Source organism: Tasmannia lanceolata, unplaced genomic scaffold (assembly GCF_043159265.1).
Source record: "Tasmannia lanceolata isolate RefF3 unplaced genomic scaffold, GAP_Taslan_0.1 ptg000006l, whole genome shotgun sequence".
NCBI classification, from domain to species: Eukaryota; Viridiplantae; Streptophyta; class Magnoliopsida; order Canellales; family Winteraceae; genus Tasmannia; species Tasmannia lanceolata.
In genome coordinates, this window is record NW_027518683.1 from 40,670,827 (window position 1) to 40,694,966 (window position 24,140).

Consider the following 24,140-nt stretch of genomic DNA (forward strand, 5'->3'; position numbering starts at 1 on the left):
AGGGTGTACGATCTCTTGTACAGGCTCTCGCCATCGAGGGAAAATCGGGCTGCTCTCTGTATCACTTTGCGGGCTTCCTTCTTTACTTCGGGAAGCTTCCCGTTACACATGTACTCAATGATCTCGTCCATCCAGCATGGTGTGTGCTCGACCTGCATTACTTCGACGACCTCTTTTTCAGTACTGGATTCTTTCAGAAACTCCATAGATATACTCCCAAGAGTGTTGTACCCGGATGCTGCCAACTTAGACAGCACATCTGCTTTTGTATTTTCCGTTCTAGGGATTCTGATGACTTCGAAGTCTTTGAACTTACCGGCCAACTGGCGGACCTTGGAGAGGTACTTGATCATGAGCTCGTCACGGGCCTCATAGACTCCTCGGATCTGGTTGGAGACCAGCTGCGAGTCGTAGTACGCCTTCAGCCTTTGAGCGCTGGCCTGGACTGCCAGGTTCATTCCGGCGATGAGAGCCTCATATTCTGCTTCATTGTTGGACGCACAGAATCCGAACCTTAACGCGTAGTCCAGACCAAAATTATCGGGCCCGGTGAGAATCAAACCGGCTCCACAACCAACCTTGTTTGAAGATCCGTCCACATGTACTTCCCAGAGTGGTTCGTTAGACGATGGGCTCTGCTCTGCCGGTACAGGGATGCTTTTTGTTCTTACCAGTTTAGTCTCAGCCTCTGCTCTTTCCTCGGTGGTAGCTACCTTCTCCATTATCGGGGTTTGGACAACTTTGGATTCTATGCTTTGCTGGTGGATGGTGCACTAGGCCACGAAATCTGCAAGCACTTGGGCTTTTATCGCCGGCCTAGGCAAGTATTGGATATTAAACTCGCTCAGTTCCACGGCCCATTTCACAAGTCGTCCTGAGGTGTCTGGCCTGTGGAGAACCTGTCTGAGCGGCTGATCGGTAAGGACCTTTATTGTGTGGGCTTGAAAATATGGTCTCAGCGTCCTAGCCACCATAATCAGAGCGTATGCCAATTTCTCGACCCGCTGGTACCTTATCTCAGCATCGTGTAGGACCTTGCTGACATACTAGACCGATTTTTGCTGGTTGTACTCTTCTCGGATCAGCAGAGCTGCCAGCGCCAGGGGGCTAACAGATAAGTACAAAAGCAGCTCCTCCCCCGGCTCCGGCTTTGTCAACAGTGGTGGAGAAGACAAATACTGTTTTAACTCTTCGAATGTGACTTGGCACTCCTGCGTCCAGAGTGTTGTTTTAATTCCTTTGACAGCGTTGAAGAAAGGCAAGCATCTCTCTGCGGACTTTGAGATGAAGCGCCCCAGTGCGGCCACCATCCCGGTTAGCCGTTGTACTTCTCTAATGGTCTTTGGTGGAGTGAGCTCCACCACGGCTTTGATCTTTTTTGGATTGGCTTCGATCCCTCTCCGGCTTACCATGAATCCCAAAAATTTTCCCCAGCTGACACCGAAAGTGCACTTGGTGGGGTTGAGCTTTATGCTATGCTCCCGGAGGACTTGGAATGTCTCTTTCAGGTGGAGACATGATCTTGTGCGCTTCGTCTTTTGACCAACATGTCGTCTACATAGACTTCCATGTTGCGGCCAATCTGTTCCTTAAAGAGCCTGTTCACGAGCCTCTGATATGTGGCCCCGGCATTCTTTAGGCCGAAAGGCATGACGCGGTAACAGTACGTTCCCTGATCTGTTATGAAGGAAGTCTTTGGTATATCTGATTCATACATTCTGATCTGGTTGTACCCGGAGAAGGCGTCCATGAAGCTCAATAGTTCGTGACCTGTGGTGGCATCGATAAGCTGGTAGATTTTTGGGAGCGGGTAGCTGTCCTTGAGACAAGCTTTGTTCATGTCGGTAAAATCAACACAGGTCCTTCACTTCCCATTGGCTTTCTTTACTAAGACCACGTTCGCCAGCCAGTCCGGATATTGGATTTCTCGAATGAAGTCGGCCCTCAAGAGCCTCTCCACTTCTTCCTTGATCGCCTGCCGCAATGTCTCCTTTTTTGTTTCACCGGCCTGCAGGTTGGATCAACGCCGAGTCTGTGCGTGCTGACCTTCGGGTCTATGCCGGGCATGTCTGCGGGAGCCCATGCGAAGACGTCTGCATTGTCTTGAAGAAACTGGGTGAGGTTCTACCGGGTGCTATTGTCCAGAGAGGAACCGATTGGAATGACCTTCTTACTATCGCCTTCGCAAAGAGGGATGGAGATAAGGTCTTCGGCGGGCTGAGTCCCCTGGGCTTCGTCTCTCAGATCAAGTAGCTCAATCGGCAGCAATTCTGACGCATTTTTGCCCTTGAGTGCCATGGCATAGCACTCCCTGGACTGTGGTTGATCTCCTCTGACTTCTCCCACGCCGTTTGGCGTTATAAACTTTATTTTCTGGTGATATGCTGAAGCAACGACGCGGATTAGATTCTGGTCGGGTCGTCCCAAGATAGCGTTATAGACCGAAGTGGCCCTCACTACCAGGAAGTTGACCATCGCGAAGGCTTGACAGGGTGGCTCCCCGACGAGGACTGGGAGTTCAATCTGTCCTTCTACTTTCACAATCTCCCCTGAGAAACCGAACAGATCGGAGTTCGCTGGCCTTAAGCGGTCGTCTCCTATCATCATTTGTTTAAAAGCATGATAGTACAGGATATCGGCCGAACTCCCGTTGTCGACAAAGATTTTCTTCAACTCCCAGTTCGCGACGAGCATGGTTAGGACCAGGGCGTCGTCGTGAGGTAGTATCAAGTTGTCGAGATCTGCATCTGAAAGGCGATTTCATTCTCCGTCTTCATCTTTTTGCTGCATGTGTGCACGGCATTGACTCGGCGTGCGTAGGCTTTTTGAGCAGCAGATGATGTGCCCCCGGCGGCCGGTCCACCCATAATTGTGTTGATGACCCCCTTGGGCTGGGATCGGCGTATCTCCGGCTGTGGACTCGATGGTGGGGGAGATTGCTTCCGCGCAAGGGATGGCTGTGACAGCCGAGGGCTCTAGCCCTATAGACTCTTCTCCCTTCGCTCTCTTCTGTGGCCGTCATCTTTGACCTATTTTTTTCAAGTATCCCCGATCGATCAACAGCTCAATTTCTTCCTTGAGCTGCCAGCACTCGTCTGTGTCGTGCCCGTGGTCTCTGTGGAACCGACAATACTTCGACTTGTCTCTCTTGTTTTCCTTGGAGATCATCCTGGTCGGCCACCTTACAAATTCTTCTCCTCTGATCGCTGCCAGTATGTGTCTCTGGGAGGTGTTGAGAGGGGTAAAGTTCTCTTCCCTCCTCTGGGGAGATCTTTCTCTTCTGGGGGCCTTGTCATCCCTACGCTTCTTGGTAGGGTTCTTTTCTTTAGAGGTTCTCCTCTGGTTTGAGTCTAAGGCCGCTAGAGTCTCCTCCACGGCTATGAACTCCTCGGCTCCAGCCATCAGATCCGCCAGTGAGCGCGGGTTTTGGCAAGCCACCGATCGGCGAAAATCATTGGATTTGGTCCCTGCGAGAAGTGCGTTCATGGCGGCTGAAGGATCCAAATTTGAAACTTGGAGAGCCTCTATGTTGAAGCGGCTGACGAACGTTTTCAGAGGTTCATTATCCTCCTGCCGCAAGGCCATCAAGGATGCCGTTGTTTTCCTTGGCCTCCGGCTGCTCATAAAATGGCAGACCAGGTAGTCCCAAAAGTCCTCAAAGTTGCTAATGGAGTTCGGCTTGATCCTCGAGTACCAGTCTCGGGCTGCACCGGTCAGTGTGGTCGGGAATGCTCTGTAGAGGAACCCGTCAGAGGCGCCGTGGAGGAGCATCATAGTCTTGAACGTCTCCAGGTGGTCTACAGGGTCGGTGGTTCCGTCATATTGCGGAACCGTCAGCATTTTGAACCCTCTGGGTGCTGGCGTGTTCATAACATTATCGGTGAATGGATGTTTGCTCGAGTATGTCTTCGCAGCGAGCCGGCCTTGATCCTTTGCCAGCTCTTCTATGCGGTGGTCTATCTCTTCTATCCTTCGTAGCATTGGATCAGCCCTCTGGTCTGCTTGGCCCAATGATTTGTTTTTCTCTACTGAGAGGCTCACAGCAGAGCCAGAATGACTTTCCGGACTCCTTCGATGATGTCGGGATCTTTCCCGCGGTGCACGATCTTCCTTGGCTTGGTGCTTTTGCGCGGAGCGAGATCGTGACCTTCGGCGGTGGTGAGGCTCTGTATGGGCATGCCTGGTTTTGGAATGATGGACTCGCCTTGTGGAGTGGTGGGTCCGGTCTCCACTAGGGCGCACTGGCTCTCCCCTGTGGGCACTCGACCTTTCCTGTACAGGTCGTGGGGCCTCTGGGGGATGCTGGGGAGGCGCTTGGATCAGATATTGGTATTGATCGACAAGAGCAGTCATCTGTTGAAAGAGAGCTTGCACTTGATCCTGATTGGGAGTGGGATTGAGGTGTTCCGAATGAGACGGGCTCTGCTTTGCTGTTGCAGAGGGAGCTACTACCTACGAGGCGATTCGGTCACTTCAAACCCCGCGATGTACTACAGCTCGGGTAGTTCATGCAGTTGGTACCCGAGCACTCTTCCGCCCTGCCATTTTGTATAGGGGATTCGAACAGCTTTTAGTTCGGGTCTCACGGATGGCGCCAATCTGTTGGACCTAAAATCGGTAACAGATACGGCAGTGACGTAAGAGCTGAGCTGGAGGACCCAAGGAGCTAAAGTGAAGGAACTGAGTCCTGCACAAGAGCACACGAGGTCAGAAGACCAACCCGGAGTCGTTGTTCCGGACGGGCCTTTCGACACTCAAGTCAGTATGAGCAGGAGTGCGGAGCCAAAAATTTAAGAGTTGTAGCTTAGAAATTATTACCCTCTTACTTTGAGCCTTGAGAGGCCTTTTATAGAGGGAGGCCTGGGGTGGTTGGATTACCTACCCTAGGACAAGTGTCGGCCCTTCTGTGGGTTTAGGTTTACCTACTCTCAGGTAATTACCGGATTACCCCTGGGCAGGTGTTGAATTCGTGGTGGGCCCTTCCGGGGCCACGTGTCGACAACTCATTAGTTGTGACCTTTGAAATTCAAAGTTCAAAGTGGAAGTTGCAAGTAGTTGTGCCTAGTTTTATTCAAAATTTAAAGTGGAAGTTATGCAGCATATAACTAGGGGAGTGATAAATCGACTCCCATATATCTTAAATCGACTCCCCATGTGCCTTTCTCTCTCCTCTACTATCAAACAATTTGTGAGAGAAAACTATCTAAGGAGATGACTGCATTGGGAGAAAGGGTCTCAGACCAATTCAAAACATGTCATAATTTATCTTTACTTTTCCACACCGTACTTTTCTTTCCCTTAATTGTAGGTTTACTTCAAGAATTGATTCATTGAAGGAATGGAGCTAGTGAGCATTTCTCTATAATTTCAAATCTATATCCTTGCCACATGTTTGTGTTCTTCTTTCGGGAATTTAACTAACCGATTTTCGATTTCCATCCCGTCATTTGCATTCGACATGCACTGACATTTAGCCTGCATTTTGGCAGTGTTTTGAAACGCCCTTTCTTTTAAGGACATTAAGAGCACACGGAAAAAGTGACGGTGCCCTCTTCTTCTCAATTGTCTGAAATCCAAAATCCAAACCTAGGGAATAAATTTATTACCCTCGAATTGAATTTTGGAAATTCACTCTACTCATTGGCCTGCTCACACACAAACACACCGCACACATTGCATTGAAGTAAAAGAGGGTGTTCTCTTGGAGGCACAAGAAGAGAGAGAGAGAGAGAGAGAGAGAGAGAGAGAGAGAGAGAGAGATTTTGGGATTTTCTCGAGTTTTCTCTTGGGTTTTCTAGGGTTTCTCTTGTACACAGTCTTAGTTGAGAAACAAGGGAAAGAGCTATTGTTTGCGGGTTTATGGGTTTGCAGGTTCATCCTGTTGTAATCTTTGTAATTTTTTTCTTGCTTGTGGATGTAGGCATCTTGGCCAAAACATGTAAAACTTCATTGTTCATCTTGTGGTTTGCCTTTATTTTTAATTTTCTGCTTGTCTTTGTACCAGTAGATCGATTATTTCTTGGAAGATTTTTCTCAGCATGTGATATCAGAGCTGCAGTTGGAGCGATCATCATTGGGTCGCTGTTGGAGCGATTGTGGGTGTCCTTGTTAGATCGTAATTAGAGTGTTCAATTAGATGTAGAAAGATTGTTCGAGAGTTCTCGTTCTATGTGGAGATTCGCATCAAGGGTGACCTTAGATGACAGTAAACTCAACTTTTACCATGTTCAACATTGAGGTTTGACAGGAAGGGTAGTTTCATCCTATGGAAGATGAGGGTGAATGACATCTTTGTTCAATAGAGCCTTGCTGAGGCGTTGAAGGGACATGGTGAGAAATCAGAGAAAATGACGGAAGCAGAATCAGAAGACATTTAGTCAAAGGCGGTCAACATAATTAGGATATATATGATAGATAACATTATGTTTAATGTTATAGAATAAGAATCGAAGCCTAAATTATGGAAGAACTTAGAAAAGATTTACATGTCGTAAAACTTGGGCAACTGATTGCAATTGTATAAGTTGAAGGTGCAGGAACGAGAGAATCTTTTGTAAGACATTACTGTGTTCAAAGAACTTGTAGAATAGCTCCACAAGGTGGCAGAAAAATTAAAAGAAGAAGATAAGGCCCTTTTTCTTCTGACTTTACTTCTGTATTTGTATGATAACCTAGTGACGACTTTATTATATGGTAAGGATATAGTGCCCCTAGAGGAGGCAACATCGTCACTCTTATTGAATGAGATGAGGAAGAAACTTATTCTTGATGGGACTCAAGAGCATGGGTTGATTGTTCATAGTGGGAATCAAAGAGGAAGGTCGTCTGATAGGGGATCAAGAAAATACATGTCAAGATATAGGGTCAACGGAAAAGGCGTGCAAAGTTATTGTTTCACAGAATATGACCACATCAAGCTGGATTATTCTTAGTGAGATGACAAGTCGAAAAATTGAACTACCAATATGGTGGTAAGTAACGGATGAGCAGAGCGAAGTGGTTGAAGACATTCTCACAATCTTCACAGGTAATCATACTTCTCTTCATGATGAGTGGATTTTAGATTGAGGGTGTTTCGTTCATGTGTGCTCCAAGAAGTAATATTTTGATACATTCTAAGATATATGGGCAGGTGTAGTGTCCTTGGGTGACGGGTCAGCTTGTGATGTCACGGGAATTGGGACGGTGAAGATCAAGATCTTCGACAGAGCAGTTCATATGTCGGGTGGTGTTGAATATGCACCAAAGATGCGGACGAATATAGTGTGTCTTAGTCATGGTTTTAAATTTTGACCGAAATCTGAAATTTTGGATTTCGGTAACACCGACACCGAAACGACCGAAATCCGAAATATCTGAAACGTACAAAATTTCAGAAATTTCACATAAAATATTAATTTTTTATTCCTTGACAAAATTTCAGCCAAAAGTACTGGTAATTTAGGCCCCAAAAACCGACATTTCGAGCATGTTTACCCAATTTCGACCTAAATTTCAGGATTTCGGCTGAAATTTCAGTTTCGACTAGGTCCGCAATATATGCCGAAACCAAAATTTCAAACCAAGGTCTTAGTCAGTTGGACTCCAGGGGTTGTAGGTATTCAACTGAAGGTGGAGCCATGAAAATCACACATGGCTGTATGGTTCTTATGAAATGAGAGAAGTGTGACTGATTATATCATTTGGTTTGGGATACTATGAGTAGTATTCCTAAGATCTTGATGAGCAATTGGGAATGACACATGGATTTCAAATACTTACGCAGGGTTTCTTTCGCATTTGGTGTAGAGTGGGTTTCTCGGTTACAAACGATAGTGAGGAGGTGACACTTCCTATGACGGGGAGGACAAATCGAGATCCCTCTTCAGAGTTTACTTGGTGAGTCAACTGGTTGGTAGCAACAAATGTGGATTGGCAGTGTTGGTCAAGTCAGATAGAATTGGAACCAGGATGATTTGATGGTGTATAGCTAGTATATTAGAAGGCCAATGGCGGTTTGCGGTGATAGGGTAACAGTGATGACATCAACAAAAAATCTTTAGGTGGCTATAAGCCTGGAGATTGTTGGAAAAGTTGCCTTGTTTTACGCCACCATTTTCCTATTTTGACTAGGATTGTAGGCTGCATATGGTGGGAAGGCAAAACATGAAAATGTGTTGTTTTTTAGGTTTTGTAAAACCTTTATATAAAAGTATCCTAATATCACACGATCAAGGGTGTGACAACAAATAGAGTGGAGGCAACATAAATCAATAGAGGGTGTTCTCTTGAAAGCACAAGAACATGGTGAGAGAAAGACGAAGATAAAGAGAGATCTCTTGGATTCCTCTTAGATTTTCTTGGGTTTCTCATGTACGAACTTGGTTTAGGGTTGAGAAGCAAGGGAAAAGGTTGTGGTTTGCTGGTTTGTGGGTTTTGCAGGTTAAAATTGTTATAATCCTTGTAATTTTGTTTTCTTGTAATGGAAGATTGTGCTCTCGCCCGGGGATGTAGGCATCTTAGCTAAACAACGTAAAATCTCAGTGTTCATCTTTTGGTTTGGTTTTATTTTTACTTTTCCATTTCTTTGTGCATGATCATGTTAGATATTACGCGATGGATTTTCTTAACAACCATGGCATATCAAGATTTTGCTACTCATCAGATGTAATGGGAAGAACTCAGTTTCAATTATTAGTCGGTTTTTTCTTAAATTTTCATTTGCAATTGACTAATTTTCAAATGATTGTGATAATGTGGATGAGGGCGGTTGTTAGTGACATACAATTTTCATGTCAAATAAATACTTCTTGAAAAAACAAAAATGCAACATTTCGAAAACCATTTGTAGGGAGATGATATTTGCACTCCCATTATTTTTGTTGGGGAAGTTGCCTTGTTCTCCACATTTTTGTGGGATTCGGTGGAATACAAAATCAGAAATGGTTTGGTTTTGGTGTTTGGAAAAACCTAGTTATAAAATCTCTTCTATTCCCCGATAAAAAACAAAGGGAGTCACTTTGCGTACGGGTTTCTCTTAGAGAAAAGAGAGAAAGGGATAGAGAGTAAGTTTTCTCTCGAGTTTCTTCTTGGATTTCTCTTGGTGTGTTTTCTCTCAAGTTTCTCTTGTGTATGTTCTTTGGATGAGAAGGAGGGGAAAGCGTTGAGGGTTTGTGGATTTTGGATCAATACATTGTACTCCTTGCAATTTTTCTTTCTCAGAATGGAAGATCGTGTTCTTACTAGTGGATGTAGGCATATTGGACAAACCATGTAAAATCTCGGTGTTCATCTTGTGGTTTGTGTTTATTTTTGTTTTTCTGTTTACTTATGAACGATATGATCAGATTTGCCTAACGGATTTTCTCAATAAGTGGTATCTGTGCTTAGGTTGGAACGATCGTAATGGCTAGGTGAAGCGATCGTGGGTGCAGAACTTGGATCGAGGTTAGAGCGATCTTTGAGGGTAGAAATATTGTTCGAGAAATTCTTGCTCGAGATGGAGCTCTGCAACATCGAATGGAGTATCGTCGAACGAGTGATCTGAGATGACGGTAAAATCAGTTTCTACCCAATTTAACATCGATAGGTTTAATGGAAAGGTTAGCTTCACCCTACGGAGATGAGGGTGAAGGCCATCCCTTTTCAATGGAGCATGGCTAAGGCGTTGAAGGGAAAAAATAGAAAGCCTGATAAGATGACGGATACCGAGTGTATCAGATGCTATCATATGGTCAAGGACATGGTAACTAGTATTCCTAAGATCTCAATGGATGGTTAGAAATAGAGTAACGTGCACACATGTAGGGTCTCTTTCATAGTTAGTGCAAAGACAGGTTTCCAAGTTGTAGACAATAGTGTGGAGGTGACGGTACCTGCGATGGGGAGGATAGATCGAGATCCCTCTCCACGATTGATCGGGTGAGTCAACAGGTTGGTAGCTACACATGTGCATTGGCCATGTTGATCAAATTAGGTAGGGACAAAAGTAGGGTGATTCGATGGTGTGTTGTACTTGAATAGGCCAATGATGGTTCGCGACGACAACAACCTAGTGGCAACATCAATGGAGAATTTGGGAAATAAGTCAAGTTGGAGATTGTTGGGAAAATTGCCTTGTTTCCCACAGTTTTGTTGAATTCAGTGGAATACAAAATTAGAAACAACTTGATTTATGTTTTTGAAAAATCTAGTTCTAAAAGTTTTTCTATCACATGATAAAAAAAATGGTGGGAGTCTCTTTATGTGGCGGCTACATAGAGGAGAGAGAGAGAGAGAGAGAGAGAGAGAGAGAGAGAGAGAGAGAGAGAGAGAGAGTTTTCCCTCGGGTTTCTCTTGGGGGTTTTTTCTCTCAGGTTTCTCTTGTGTTCGGTCTTGGTTGAGAGTTTGTGGTTTTCGGAATAATCCATTGTAATTTTACTTTCTTATAGTAGAAGATCATGTTCTCACCCGTGGATGTAGGCAACATGGCTTGACCACGTAAAATCTCGGTGTTCATCTTGTGGTTTGTGTTTATTTTTACTTTTCAGTTTGCCTGTGCATGATCGGATCGGATTTGCTTGGAAGATTTTTTTCAACATTTTTTATATTAGCACTCTATATTTTGTAATTCCCACGCTAAAATTACACTTCCAAATGACTATCATTGAACAATTAGAGAGCTAGGTTTAAAATCTATTTAGCAAATTTGAGGAAGGATTGCCAATATCAAAACAAGGGGGTTCAGATATTATCCCTACATTATATAGGGGGAAAAGAAACATTGGACATGAAGATTGAATCCTAATCCGTTGATTTTGAAAAAAAAAAAGATTATCAAATTTACCTCCAAAGTAGCCCTTGATCGAGTGGAGGGGATCTCATTTGGTCATGGTCCACATGTGCCATGTGCATGACGCAGAATCTGGTTACAAGAACGTAGGGTAATAAAAGGTAATATTTAGAAGAAAATATTTCTTCATAAAAACAAAATAAAGGAAATGCAATCTATAACTTAGTGGAAGAACTAATAATAATAATTAAAGAAGCATACTACCATTAAAAAAAGCATAAAAATAAAAATGAAACAAAAGTTTATCAAAATGTTAGAGCTCAACTGTGATTACACTTTTTACTTTGCAACCTCAATTTTAGAATTCTAAAACATATAAAAATTATATATGTTATAAGAAATTATTTTTTGCCTTTTTTTGGAAAAAACAACCTAACATTATTGTCTAATAAGAAAATATTCGTTAAGATTCAAGACTACTTATTCGATGGCTAAGATGATTGAAATTGGAGGATATGGCCCACGCCCAGTGACCCCACCAAGACATCAGCCCTAATCCCACAGTATGTGTACCACGAGTCAAGTAAACATACTAGTTTTTATAATTTATTCCGACAACGACAAGGCTGAATGTCACCCCGGGGCCCTTTGGATACATGGATTTTCTAATCTAGGATGAGACATTTCGCGGCTGGTTTGTCGCATGTCAGACCATTTCACGAGGTGGCTGGTCACATGCGACAAACCATCTACGATTGTAAAATCATAAATTTTACAAGCTAAAATCTGGATTTTGCAGTATTGAAAATTTAGTCCATGTTTAGCTTATAAAATCCGGTTTTAGCTTGTAAATTTCAGGATTTTACAATCCCGAATTTTAAAATCCTTGTATCAAAACGGCCTCGGTTAATGGTAACATATGATGGTCACATAGGCGTACATGCATGTGAAAAAAAAAAAAAAGATCTTATAGAACATCTTGAAGCTACCCACATGGTGTTGATCTCATATCCAATTGACATCCCATGCCTAAGATGAAGGGCTACAAAAATCAAATGTTAAGTTTTTTTTTTTTTTTGGCAGAACTCTAAATAAGGCTCGCTGGAACAAGGGTCTAGATCATGTAATCAAGGTGTTCTCGTTTTCTTTGCATATTTCTTGACTTTGTGGTCATCGTCCCACAAACGGACCCATTCACTTAATAATGGCATAAGGGGAGCCTACAGAGGGAACAAGCCTAGAAGCCATATCATTTTAGCATTCTAGAACTGATATATCTGCAAATCCAGATTTTGATAATGATACTACTCTCTTCATTCTCCAAGCTTATTCCGAAGTGTTTGCTTGGAATTTTGCGGAAAGCCAATTCTCATCTTACTTTTGCAAGAGAGAAAAGCCACATTAATCGGACAAAATTTATTAAAAAGTGAACCCTCTCATGCAAAAATGAGCCCGAAATTGGCTTTCTGCGTAGTCCAAAAAAACTCTTCTTAGAAAAGTGTAAACAAAGTGATTAGTGGCATTATCAAAAGGGAATTGCTAGCGTCCATCGCAAAAGGGTTTTCGCCGCTGGTCTCTCGCACATGTTGTCTTCATCAACGAGGTGGCTGGTCGGACGTGCAACAGACCAGCCGCGAAAACCCTCTTGCGATGGAGCTCAGCAAATCCCTTATCAAAATATGGTGGTGGGGATCTCAGACCCCATTATGTAGTCCAAAAGTAAGTTTCTTTACCAGATGAAGTGAATTCCCGTGGTGCGGGTGGCGTCAGATATCAGAAATTGGAGGTGTCAGAAAACAGCACTGACCGGAGCACTAGGTGATGCCGGAAAATAAACCTGCAAAAGCTCTGTGAAATTTATTCGGAAAGTGGAAATAGCGTCAGAATGCAACGAGAGAAAGAGAGTGCGGGGGCATATAATTATCATAACGAGGGTCGTTCACGTCAACGAGCGTTAATTGCTAGGAAGCTTCGCGGGGTTGACGCGACTATAACTTTGTCCTACGTTTGTTTCTAGATGATTGGAGCATTCTACTTGTGAGCCCACCGTATTATGGCGTGTCAATCATATCTACAAATCTGTTCTTTTTTAATTGGCTTGTGAGAGCTTTCTGGGAACTTTAATAACCTTTTGACAGCTGTTTAATAAATATTAAAAGACAAGATAGGTTACCGAAAATATCAAAACATTGTTGTGATATCATTTCCGTAAATCAATTTAGTTGTGTGTGCGTTTCTTTTTCTTAGTTTTGAGATGGTCTTCCATATACTTAGGTGTGTGCCATGGGTACACATGTTGATTTTGCCGACCTCCGCTTGTATTGTCAATTTTTTTATGGGTGTGGCTAGGGCTGCAACAGATCGGGTTGGGTCGGGTTTTTCAAAACCCTAGCCCAACCCTGGATCCTAATTTCTTGGCCGTGACACTTATCAGGCCTAAGAATACTCAACCCAATGCCTGCCCTGTAGCCTGTAGGGCTCGGCGCAGGTCTGATCAGCCTTGATTGACCCTAGTGCAAATACCCTCTTTTAGAAAAATTAGGGACTACAGCCCACACCATAGGATGATCCAAACCATCCATTTGATGGTTGTGCCCCAAACAGTAATGGGCATACAATTCTTTTTTGAAAAATGCTGGACTACACAGCCACACAACATATAAAATGTCAATTCTTACCGTCCATTTGATGGTTTTGCCCCAAACAGTAATGGGCATACAATTTTTTTTTTTAAATGCTAGACAACACAGCCACACAGAGTATAAAATATCAATTCTTCTTAATCCCACCTACGAGTCAGACAAAGACCATGTCCCAAAATCTAATATTATATAATATGGTGTAGTTATCTCGTGCATGATCTTATTCTCACTATAATAATTCTCTAAGAAAAAAAAATGAGGAGCAGTGCTGCAGTAGTACAAGTGGCTATCAATGATTCCATTTGAATTAAATACTATCAATGGAACATTTTATGCCCATTTCTTTTAGTGTTATTTTATTCATCTTGCATCCTGCATCTAGTTGTATCTTTGAGCTCATGTGCTAATTTGTAGTACAGGTTTGGGAGTTTCAATTTGATGTCTTTGTTCTATCATCAAATGCAGTGGCTTTGCAAGGTCAAGCTTTTTTCCTTCAAAGTTTCATCATGTTTTTTCTCATAGCTGTGTTAGATATTCATTTCCCAGGTCATCAAATATTCATTTCCAGGTTAGGGGTAAAGTGTAAAACAGAATTAGGGCCGGGTAGGGTCAGGGCGGGTCAGGTGTAAAGTGTAAACAGGGCCGGGTCGGGCAGGGTCGGGTCGGGTCTGTCAGGGCGGGTCAGGGGAAAGTGTAAACAGGGCCGGGTCGGGTTGGCCCAGGGTATCAACCCTGAGCCCGACCCGCCTCGACCCTGAGTCAGGACCTAACAAATGCACCCAAACCCGCCCTCAGGGTTGGATTTTCCAACCTGCCCTTAGGGTTGGATTTTCCAACCCTGACCCTGTTGGGGCTCAGGGCGGGTCAGGGTTCACAGGGCCAAACTTGCACCCCTAGGTGTAGCCGTATAGTTCAGTGTTTTTCAAAAAGTATTGTAGGGCCCACTTCATAGGATGATCCAAACCATTCATTTATTGGGCCAAAAGATAAATAGGATGTGCCCCAAAAATTATTTTCATAGGATGATTGTAACCCTCCGATCTATGGAGGTTTTCAAAATATGAAGTCCTGTAGATCGGAGAGTTAGGATATCTTATGTAAATGACTTTTGGCGCACAGCCTATTTAAGTTATGGCCGAAGAAATGAACAGTTTAGATCATCCTATGAAGTTGCTCGTACACTACCTTTTGAAAAATACTGGATTATATGGCCACACACCATATAAGATCACACTCATTGCATTTATCTTATTGTTATCAGATGATCTATAGTCATTGGTGAATTGACGAATTAATATGTTGAAAAAAAAAAATATGCCTTTTATAAAGGCATATTTTTTTTTTCAACAGCTCAGGATAGGTTTGGCAACCATGAAAAAAAAGGGAAAAATACACTTAGACCCCCTGTGGTTTCAATTTGTGCAAGGTAGACCCCCTCAGTTGACGGTTCGTCCACAGATTGAAGTGTTAGGATGATCCTATGGAGCTGATTTTTTGGGTACACCCTATCTATGTCAGGGCCCATCAAATGAACGCTTTGGATCATCCAAACAATGTGGGCCTACCAAAAACACAGTAGGCCCACATTGTTTGGATGATCCAAAGCGTTCATTTGATGGGCCCTGACATAGATAGGGTGTACCCAAAAAATCAGCTCCATAGGATCATCCTAACCCTTAAATCTGTGGACGAACCCGTCAATTGAGTGGGTCTACCTTGCACAAATTGAAACCACAGGTGGTCTACTGTAACTTTTTAAACAATATGGGTTAAGTTGAATGTGTCAGAAACCATAGGGGGTCTAAGTGTATTTTTCCCAAAAAAAAATCATGAAAATTTTCCACACCCACAGTTCGAGATGAGTCGAGACGGCAGGAGACTCCAATGGGGGAGAGTGACGGAGAGTCTTGAGTGTGAGAGGGGGTAAGAACCTGGGGAAAAAATAAAAGGTCTCTCTCATCATCTTTGCCCCTATCTCACGTTGGATAAGGAGATATTCCAATGTTTGTTTTTCATGATTTCAAACATGACCTCTTATTCCCGATCTCTGCCAGACTAGAGGCAATGAATTAGAATAATGGTGGTTCAATATATCACATGGGAGAAATTTATATGGTGAATGCGGTATTGGATGTATGGAAGGACTTTGATATTTTTTTTTTAATAATTAAGCTGGGGTTAGGCAGAAGCCTACCAGATATATTACAAAAAGAAGAAAGATACAGCATGAAGATTGAGAGCAACCCCTATCACACGAGATAGCGAGAACAAGCACAAGCCAAACAAGAAAAATCAACAGCAACCCAACAATGAAAAGGGGGAGAACAACAAGGAACAAATAGGAAGCATCAAGAACAAAAGAACAAAGAAAAACACCAAATAGCCCACAAACTAAAACAAAAATGGAGGCAACCCACCAGCTTCAAGAAGCAACCAACAACACAGAGGAGACCTGGAAAAAGCGAATCCAATAGCAAAACAGCCTCCATACCCATCAGTCAAAACAAGCCGAAAGCGGAATTCTCACAAGACTTCATCTTCATTTAGATCAGAGAGTAATCGACTAGCTCATCTTGAATTTCTTGACCAAGGAGGCTGGAGTATTTGGCTTGAATTCTGTTGAGGGTCTAAGACCCACCGCCAATAACATCCGCCAATTTAGCGAACACACGAAAATACCCAAGATCTTACACAACAAGATGGAGAAAATATATGCCAACAAGCCATAACCACAAAGGAGAGCAAATCACAAACAATAACAAGAAGACAAGAATATACATGGTTTACCACGATGGGCTACTCCACGGACAAGGCAACATTCAATCCAATATTTATAACCAAAATAGTACAATGTTACCTCCACCGGTAAAATCCACCGATAAAACCATTCTTCCCAACCTTCTATGCAACCCCGAAACACCATCAAATCTCTACACCGAGTATGAGTAAAATCTATTTGGAAAACCCTCAAATACAATGCTTCTCTTGCATATAAGAAAACTCTATGGAGAAAAACAATGGAAGAAGAAAACACCTTGAGTAAACAAGAAGATGAGGAAAACCCCTTTTGCTTCACCACAAAAAGCTTTCTAAGAGCCCAAGAGAAAACCACTCTATTTGCTCCAACCTTTTTCTCCTCTCATTTCTTCTCAACACCTTGAGCAACCAAGTAGACTGTTTGACACAGTTTTGACTGTTTTGCCCCCCAAACAGTCATATTGAGTTGGGACTTTATATACCTATTCAAATGGTCTAAAAGAGATAATGAACATGGTCAAACTCTAACAAACCCTTAAAAATTATTTGGCCATCATTTTTGGGTTTTCTCTCTCTCACTTCTCTTTGTGCCTTGATTTTGAGAAATCATTTGAGAGTGGATTAGGCTATACTATATACATCTATTTGAGAGATTTGTAGTGAGCTTCAACTTGCATTGTAGCCTACATAGAGGCAAAGCTTTTAACTTCTTCATCGTTGTAAATTTGGCGAAAGGAACCCCGTGTTAGTTCCTTGAAGAGTTTGGAATCGGTGGCAAGGACATCCGTGTTTAATTCCCTTGGGTGAAGCGCTTAGAACTCGGTGAAGTAGGAGAGTCGGTGTAAAGGTGGCAATGGCATCCTCATTTAATTCCCTTGGGTTGTAAAAGCCTTGGAGAAGAGCGTGGTGGAGACTTCAATAGTGGAAATCCTCAAGTGCGACATTGAGGAGAGTGGAGTAGGCCATTGGCCGAACCACTATAAATCTTTGTGTCACTTGTAATGATATTTCTCTATGTCTCACCCCTCTCTCACTCTCTTTTTTATGCTTTGCATTACATATTTAGAATTGAGTAAGTTAGCATTGGTATTTTACTTAAATATCTCTACATTGCTAATTAGGCCACTAAATCTCCTAATTAAGTGTGTTGTTTAACAAGGGATTTTAAACTTATATAAATTTGTGATATTTGATTAAGCTTAACTATTTCAATTTAATTAAAAAGGTATAAAACTAGGGTGATTTTAGTGAGAGTATTCAAAAGGGAAAGTTTTTATAAAGCACCAAATTCACCCCCCTTTTGGGTTGCCTAGTGGGATTTCAAAGAAGAAACGAAAGAAGAAGGTGATTATGTATTACCAATTCAAAAAGTTCTATCCTTGGCACTATGATTTTCCTTTTTTCTTCTTTTACCTCTGCTTGAATCCCCCTCTCAGCACTCGAGGTTTTCTTATTCCTCAAATCTTTGGCCCATTCCTCTAGCTCTGCTTGAAGATCGACCTTTTCTTTCCCTTTTTCAGTTTCATCAAGCTTTGCTTCAAGCGAGGCTTTAGTTTTAACCACATGTTTCCACTCTTTCCTAGTCTCCTATTGTGGATGGGGAGTTGGACAGTTTGCACTTGAATGATTAAATGTTTTGCATTTGAGGCACGACAAAGGGTGCCAATCATTAGCTATCTTTTGACGGGTTGTTTCTGAAGAGGTCTTGAGATCAAGATACTGAGGGAGATTAGCACCTGCTTCAACTTCCACGCAGAAACACACGTAACTCAGCCTAGATCCGTTGGTTGTCTGAGCGTCCATGTTCAGGAAAATTTTACTTCTCCCCTGATGACTCCAAAATTTTAAATGGAGTTCAGGAAATCTGACCCAAATGGGAACAGAGGACAAGGAGAGCCTCTCAAGGCAAATATCAGGGGTCCAATTTTCCACACTCTCTGCAAATGATTTCGAAGAGCTATGAAATAAGGATTTTTCCCTAAAAAATATCCAACCAAGGAGTTTTCCCACCTCTTTTCTGATTTCAAAATAACTTCATCTTCAAATTAAACTTCTAATTCCTCTGCCCATGTGTCTTCGAATTCATCCAGATTCTAACAAAGGCTTGAAGTTGGTTGAGCAAAAAGTGAGCTCCACGGTGTATTTTGAAGGGAATTGTTAGCTTCAGGGAGCGAACCAGAGATTGACTGCCAATCTTTGGTTGCCTAAGGGGTACTAGCAGAGAGGATGGATGATAAATACAAAGGAAATTGTAGATATATCTTGTTCCAGTTCGGGTCAGAACCTACCACAAGCAAGTTTGTTGGGTTTTCAATTCTGCCTTTTTATTCACCAACACATCTTAATATACACATACAAACACTTAGACACTACTTTCCTAAACAGACCACTACTCAACAGACTCCACTACTCGCATAAGACTAGGTAACAACATCACACCTCACTAAACTACTAGACATGACTTTGACACCTGTACACCCACTTACTCCATAACTGAACCTATCATTCCTGCCCCCATCAAGCGGAACCTTGTCCTCAAGGTTTAAGTTTGGAAAAACTGTGCTGAAGTTGGCTTATTTCTTCTGTATTTGGGTCACCCTTGATGTGCTCGAGGTCATCTTCAACAACCAGCTTGTCCTCTACAGGCTGAATATTCTCAATTAATAGCAGCTGTGGAGGTCGGCACTTATGACCAGGTCTGAAGCGCTCCTCACAGTAAAAGCATAATCCTTTGTCACGCTTACGCTGTACTTCATCCCACGAGAGCTTCTTCACTGCAGGAGTTGCTGGTTGCGGAATAACTGAGGTTGTCTCCACTGGATTTGGTGGCCTAGAAGAATGCCTTGACGGGAGATATGCTTGTCTCTCATTCGAGCAAATTCCATGGTTTCCTGTACAGTTTTTGGCTTAAACATGCAAACTTCACCAGCAATTTCCTCCTTAAGTCCACCAAGGAATGTACCAATTAAAGCTTTTTGAGGCCAGCCCACAACACGATTTGCTAAGCGTTCAAACTCTTGTTGGTACTCTCTAAGGGTGCCAGTTTGCTTAATTTTATATAGCGCTTCGTCGAAATCCTCATAGTCAGTAGGCCCAAATCGAGTTAACAATTCCTTTTCAAATATGCCCCATGTGATATCTGCCCCTTCATCTTGATAACAACGTTGCAGCCATTGTAACCATTGATTAACCTCACCTTCAAGATGAAAAGAAGCCAATGTTACCCGTTGATTTTCTTGTGTGCCCTGATACTTGAAGAATTGTGAGACCCTATTGAGACACTCTGTTGGATTCTTGCCAGAGTAACGTGGAAAATCTATCTTGATATAGCGAGGATCAACATGGTGGCCAGTACTCCCGTGCTAATCAATTGTGGGTCGAGTAGAAGATCCCACGTGAGATGCACTGGGTGATGATCTTTCAGGCTAAATGCGTAGGTCAGATAGCATTCCAATTATTTCCTTCAGTGTCTCGTGTTGTTTCCTTCAGTGTCTCGTCAACACGCTGGAATCGCTCGGAAGTAACTTGAGCTTCAACTCTTGCCAGAGCATCCAACCGGGCAAATGCCATCATTGATTTCTTGAACATCGCTTTCTAGTTTCTCGATTATTTCCTTGTTAGTTGCCATTGGCTCTGATACCAATGATAAATACAAAGGAAATTGTAGATATATCATGTTCCAGTTAGGGTCAGAACCTACCACAAGCAAGTTTGAGGTTTTACATTTTATAGATTGTATTGGAGTCCTCTTGTTAAATATTTTAGCACTTTCAATGTTTTCAAATGGTTTTCATAACAAAATTGACATCTTTGAAAACCATCCACACACCTTAAAATGTGTTTGAAAATCTTGGACAAAAGTCCAAAGACCATAGCCCAAAGCCCTAAAATTTTAATATGTAAAACTAAGTTTTCAAAACAGGGCCGGTCGACCGGGGTCTCCCGGGCGACCACGGGGAGTGTGCTGAAACTCCACCACCTACCCAAACTTACAAGGCCGGTCGACCGCTATAGGGTCGGGCGACCGCGGATAGGTTTCTGGACCAAAAATAAATTGTCCAGATTGCTCACGGCAGGCGACCGCGATACCCCCGATCGAGTGCAGAGGATTAGAAATTCAAAATAAAAAGTGAGCGCCCGAAAGGGTGGGCGACCATGACACCTCGGTCGACCGCGCCCGTCTGGCAAAATAGCCGTTGGGACCTACGCGACTTGATTTTTCTCTCCCAGTTTATTACGGTTTTGCCCCCAAACGGTCATATTACTACTTGGGCTATATATACCCTATCCTTGACCTTCTAAATAATCTTTTGCAAGATCATTTCACATCCTTGAGAGCTTAAACTTTGAAATCTAAGGTTGTTTTAAAAATTCTCTTCAATGCTTTGATTTGTATATTTATATTCAACAAGAGGATCTTCATAGGGCTTTATTGGTGTAATCTTTTGGAGAGATTGTGAGCTTTTCATTGTTTGTATTAGCCTATCAAGAAGCATTGAGTGAGCTTTATCTTCTTCCTTCTCATTGTAATCGGGGTCTACGATTCGGCCCAACTACACCAAAAGTGAATCCGGTGCAAAGAGGAGTGATTCCCTTGGAGGCGGTTAGCGAAGAGGGTTAATTCATAGAGGCGGTTTGCGAAGAGAGGTGATTTCCTTGGAGGCGGTGTGCGAAGAGGGTTGATCTTCTTGGAAGTGTTTTTGCAAAGAGGTTTTGTTCCCTTGGAGGTGGTGTTCATTGCAAAGCTTGGGGATTCGACATTTGAAGAATCCCATCATAGTGAAGGAAAATCCTAAGGAAAGACCAAGTACTTGGGTAGTGGAGTAGGTCCGTTTGTGACCGAACCACTATAAATCTTTGTGTAGTCTCCTTGCTCTCCTTCTTGCTTACTTTGGGTGTTTGGTAACATCTAACCTTTATTTATGATTATGCTTAATTGAACAAGGGTTAGATTTAAACTTGTAATGTTTTCAAACACCTAATTAAATTTGATTGAAACTTTTAATAACCCAATTCACCCCCCACTTGGGTTGCCCTTTGGGATTTCAAAAAGCATTTGAACAAATTCAAAAAGGCATTTGAAAACATAGGACAAAAGCCCAAAGATCATGGCTCAAAGCCCTAAGGATTTGATATATAAAACCAAGTTTTTAAAACAGGGCCGGTCGACCGCCATACTCTGGTCGACCGCGGGATGGTTGTTGGAAACCCAGCACCTACCCAACAATAGAGAGCCGGTCGACCGCGGATAAGCTCTTGGAAAATTCAGAGCCCATCTAGAAAGTTCACGACGGTCGACCGCCATAGGCTCGGCCGACCGTGGATAGGTTTCTGGACAAAAAATAAAAAGTCCAGAAAGCTGACGACGGGCGACCACGATACCTCGGTCGACCGCGACGGTTTAGTAATTCAAAAGAAAAAAGTGAGCGCTCGAAAGGGCGGGCAACTGTGACACCTTGGCCGACCGCGCCTGTCTGGAAAAATAACCGTTGGAGCTCGAGCGACTTGTAGATTCTTGTCCAGTTAAGTACGGTTGTGCCCCAAAACAATAATATTACTACTTGTGCTATAAATGCCCTATCTTTTACCCAAAAGAACATTTTGACACATCATTTATTGAACCTAGAGCTTGTGCATTCAAAATGATTTCTTCTTCTTCCTCTTGTGCATTTAAACTTGTACATATACTTCTTGTTAAGAGGCACTTCATAGGACTTTTAATTGTAATCATTTGGACTAATTGGTGAGCAACTTATTGTTTGTATTTGCCTTAAAGAGGCTTGAGAGATTTTCATTTCCGTATTCATCTTTTACTTGCGAAGAGAAGCCATTCCCTTTGCTTCTGTTAGCAAAGAGGGTTGGTGTTCTTGGAGGCGGATTGGGAAGAGGGTTTGTTTCCTTGGAGGCCATTTATTGTAAGGCTTAGGACTCGGCTTTAGTGGAGGTTCAACACAGTGAAGGAAAATCCAAAGGAAAGACCAAGTACTTTGGTAGTGGAGTAGGTCCGTTTGTGACCAAACCACTATAAATCGTTGTGTGGTCTCTTTACTCTTCATCTTCCTTCTCTTGGTGATTGGTAATCTCTTTCTTAGCTTTATAATATTAATCGAACAAGGGTTAGAATAATCTAGGATTAATCTCACACTCCCTTGTAATTTAGGTAAAAATTTAAATTACCCAATTCACCCCCCTCTTGGGTTGCCCTTTGGGATTTCAATTGGTAAAAGAGCTAAGGCTCTGACTAAAGATTTTTAAATTGAAATCTAAAAGAGAAAAGATCCATGGAAACCTCATCTTCTTCCTCACAATACCTTGAAGGTCAATCCTCATCTACGCCACCATACTTCAATGGATCCAACTATGGTTGTTAGAAGGCCCGGATCAAGATTTATCTAAAGAGCCAAGAATTTGGCCTTTGGAAGATTATTGAGAAGGGGTATACTGAATCCTCCACCGATAGTGAGACTTGGAAAGACTCCAAAAAGGCCCAATTCACTATGAATTATAAGGCTATGAATTCCATCATTTGCGCTCTCTCTCCGGAAGAGTTTAATAGGGTTTCCACCCTTGAAACCGCAAAAGAGATTTGGCTTACACTTGAAGTAACCCATGAAGGGACCACTCAAGTGAAGAAAACTAAAATTAATCTACTTCTTAGTGATCTAGAGGCTATTAAAATGAAACACGGTGAGTCCATCACCGAAATGTATACTAGATTTACTAATATCATGAATGAGTTGGAAGGTCTAGGTAGAGTATTCTCAAATGAAGAAATGGTGAACAAGATCCTCCGATCACTCCCAAAGACTTGGGACCCAACGACAACCACCATTGAAGAAGCCAAAGACTTGGACACTAAGGGTGTGTTTGGCGTACCGTTTGAAATAGCGTTTAAAACGCCGTTTTGCAAAACGGTGTTTTGGTTCAAAACGGTGTTTTGCCAAACGGCGTTTTCATGTTTGGTTGGCCAGATCAAAACGGCATATTAAACGGCAAACGGATGTATTGTGTGTTTGGTTACAAATGCCACAAAACAGAGTTTTAGTGGTAAAATGACCAAAAAGGGCATTGTTTGGTTGGCCTCAATGTAACTCAACTACTCTCTCATTAGGCCAAATATTAAAAGGTCATTAGGATCTCATTCAAACACTACTAAAATTAAACATCATTGCCAAAAAAATACAAAACAAAAGGTATAGGGTATGCTAAAGAGGAGGTGGGAAATCATTTTCAATTCAGGAAAAAACAGACAAGTTTCTCACATGGTGATGGGTAGGGTAGTGGACTAGTGGGTCCCACTATCATATCTTAAAAAAGTGGGACCCACCTTTTGACTCATAAATACACGATATCCTCATAATTTTGCAGGTGGCCCCACTATCTTTCACATCCAGATTATTTGTCGGTGGGTCGGCCGATAAACTCTGGTTCCGCCCACTGCCTATCTTTCACGGAGCCATTACGAGACGTGTAATCCAGTAAAAGAGAGGTCTTTTTTCAAAGAATTGTGCATGTATAGAAGGCCCCTATGGTCATATTTGTATGGCAAGAATTTTGTGGAAAAGTTAGGGAAGGAAAAATATTTCTAAAATTTCTTACTTTTTTTAGGCTTGAAAAAAAGATAATCGGAACAAACCCAATTCAAATTTTGTTTAGAGAGACTTACAATTTATGATAATATCCTTCCAAATTAATCATAATCAGAGATTTTGTACGGTGTAATGTAAGCTCTTCCAAAAAAACAAAGGTGTAAAAATGGGTTTGGTGAGGGTAAACATGTAAAAACCCAAAACCCAAAACTCCGTTCAAAACGGCGTTTTGCAAACGGACCTCTTCCCCTCCGTTTGCAAAACACCGTTTTGAGGGTTCAAAACGGTGTTTCAAACGGCGTTTCAAACGGAGGCTGCGCACCCAAACACTCCCAAACGGCCGTTTGGCCTCAAAACGGTGTTTCAAACGCCAAACGGCGTTTTAAACGGTACGCCAAACAC

The 24,140-nt window shown here is 42.5% G+C and overlaps 1 protein-coding gene across 2 annotated transcripts in view; it reads right to left on the bottom strand.

Moving 5' to 3' along the window:
* Positions 1-12,651, bottom strand: part of LOC143880301 (HAD superfamily, subfamily IIIB acid phosphatase) — a 33,298-nt gene extending 20,647 nt beyond the window's left edge. The window contains exons 1-2 of one of the 2 annotated variants that reach the window (XM_077383171.1): positions 12,484-12,651; positions 10,805-10,882 (exon numbers count right to left, since the gene is read on the bottom strand). Coding sequence is in view for 1 of the 2 variants with exons in the window: in XM_077383172.1 (XP_077239287.1) it covers positions 10,805-10,872 (68 nt within the window). In the remaining variant the exon portion in view is untranslated. The remainder of the gene's footprint in view (positions 1-10,804; positions 10,883-12,483) is intronic. The other variant, XM_077383172.1, reaches the window with a different exon arrangement.
* Between the last annotated feature and the right edge of the window lie 11,489 nt (positions 12,652-24,140).